The sequence below is a fragment of the Beta vulgaris genome, chromosome 7 (assembly GCF_026745355.1).
Source record: "Beta vulgaris subsp. vulgaris cultivar EL10 chromosome 7, EL10.2, whole genome shotgun sequence".
Classification (NCBI taxonomy): domain Eukaryota; kingdom Viridiplantae; phylum Streptophyta; class Magnoliopsida; order Caryophyllales; family Amaranthaceae; genus Beta; species Beta vulgaris.
The window spans coordinates 1,847,816-1,850,030 of NC_079208.1; the positions used below are offsets into that span (position 1 = coordinate 1,847,816).

The following is a 2,215-nucleotide window of genomic DNA, read 5'->3' on the forward strand; positions in this document are numbered from 1 at the left end:
CGGTGCTAGCCTTGATGACTGGCCTCAAGGAGGGGTCACCATTTCGAAATTATCTGGGTCGTAAATCTTACACCACTCTGGGTCCCGTCCTGGGTAAAGCAAATGATTATATCAGAGGGGAAGAGTTTGACAAAGCTGTGGGAAACCGTGAATCTGAGAAGAAAGAGGACAAGCAAAAGAAAGATAAGGGCCGTGAATCTGATCGCGCCCGAGACGATAGACGACAAGAGTCGCATATGGTAAAAAGAGGAGATGAACGAGAAAGGGATGGCGAAAGATATGACCGCGATCGTAGGGATCGTGAGAGGGAATGTTCGGGAAGGAGGTGAGCGCAGAGACAGATTTGACGCGTACACCCAGCTGACTACCTCAAGAAGTCAGATCTTTTTGAAGAACAAGGATAGCGACAAATGGCAGCGTCCTAAACCTATGTTCCACAAAAATCGTGATAAAAGCAAATGGTGTGATTTCCATGGGGATCACGGCCATGTCACGGAAGATTGTCGTCACTTGAAAGACAATCTAGAAGATTTGTTAGAAGGGGGCTACAGCCAATATAAAGCACAGACGAAAGAAGGAGATCTGGTGAAACCAGTCAACAAAAACGTTCAATCAAGGATAAGTGAAATTCACGTCATCAGTGGCGGCCTATTCATGGAGGTAGTGTGAATGGAGCCAAAGCCAGCCTGAAGGAATTCAGGCACCAAGTCAATTTCAATGAGAGCATGAAGTGGAGGCATCCGCCAGCCATGCCGGCAATGACTTTCACGCTGAAAGACGCAGAGCATGTGGTCCCCTCATGATGACCCATTGGTGGTCACTCTAAGAGTTTCGAATTGTTTGGTCCATAGGATCCTTGGACGGTGGAAGCTCAGCTAACATCCTGTATCTCTCAACGTTCGAAAAACTGATGATAGGACGAGAATACTTGAAGCCAGTCCGCTATCCTGTGATTGGATTCACCGGGGCGTCTGTAACTCCAGAGGGTTTGGTGAGCCTCCCGGTCCGGATAGGAGACGGCAATGAAGTCCGGGATATCATGACTGAATTTCTGGTGGTAGACGTCCCTGGAGCCTACAACGCCATAGTGGGACGCCCTCTGATACATGATGTCCAAGGTGTCGTTTCCACTTATCATCTGACAATGCTGTATGTCACTAATGAAGGGATGACAGCTAAGCTGAGGGGGAACCAGGAGGCAGCAAAGTCATGCTATTTGACAACCTTGAAGCAGCCAGCTAGGAGGATGCCAGTGGAAGAAGCAAATCCACCCGGGAGAAAGCAAAGAAGGGCTCAAAGAAGGGCCGCGATGAATGAACAAGGAGAGAAAGGGTCAGAAAAAGATAAGGAGGAAATGATGGAAATATCAATGGAGGAGTTAGAGGCCAGGCCAGAGGATACGCCAAGGCCGAAGCCTGATGGGGAAACTCAACAAGAAATGCTAGCAGAGGATCCGGCGAGGACGGTGGCTGTAGGGACGGATATAGATCCGGAGGTGAGGGTCAATTTGGTAGCACTCTTAAGAGAGAATGCAGACGTCTTCGCGTTCTCCGCTGATGAGATGCCAGGGATAGATCCCTCTGTAATTGTCCATCGCTTAAATGTGGATGGTGCCGTCCGCCATCAAGCAGAAGAAAAGAAATTTTTCGGCAGACAAGAATAAAGCCATAAAAGAGGAGGTAGATAAATTGTTAGCGGCAGGTTTATCGAGCCATGTGACTACCCAGAATGGTTGGCTAACGTCGTTATGGTAAAGAAAGCAACGGCCAATGGAGAATGTGTGTGGACTTCACGGATCTCAATAGGGCCTGCCCAAAAGACTGCTATCCTTTGCCTAGGATAGACCAGCTAGTAGATTCTACTAGCGGCCATGCTCTGCTCAGCTTTATGGATGCATTCTCAGGATATCATCAAATCAGCTTACTTGAAGCAGATAGAAAGAAGACGGCATTTATAACAGATTGTGGAGTTTACAATACAAGGCGATGCCTTTTGGGCTTCGTAATGCCGGAGCCACTTACCAAAGTTGGTCGATAAGTATTTGCGGATCAGAGAGGCAGAAACATAGAAGCTTATGTTGACGACTCCATTGTCAAAAGTAAATCTGACCGCGAGCACCTGAGGATTTGGCTGAAACATTTAGAACGCTGAGAAGGTACCAGATGAAGCTTAATCCTAAAAAATGTGTGTTCGGAGTAAAGGCTGGGAAGTTTCT

General features: G+C 47.6%; 1 protein-coding gene across 1 annotated transcript; it reads left to right on the top strand.

Annotated features, from left to right (window-relative positions):
* Positions 1 to 910: 910 nt before the first annotated feature.
* On the top strand, positions 911 to 1,663 carry LOC130592109 (uncharacterized). The gene has a single exon (XM_057396274.1). It carries the CDS (start codon positions 911 to 913, stop codon positions 1,661 to 1,663), a length of 753 nt encoding a protein of 250 aa, XP_057252257.1.
* Positions 1,664 to 2,215: the final 552 nt, after the last annotated feature.

Excerpts from the sequence above, each read along its gene's own strand:
- LOC130592109 (XM_057396274.1), top strand. The coding sequence starts at position 911 with ATGATAGGACGAGAATACTTGAAGCCAGTCCGCTATCCTGTGATTGGA.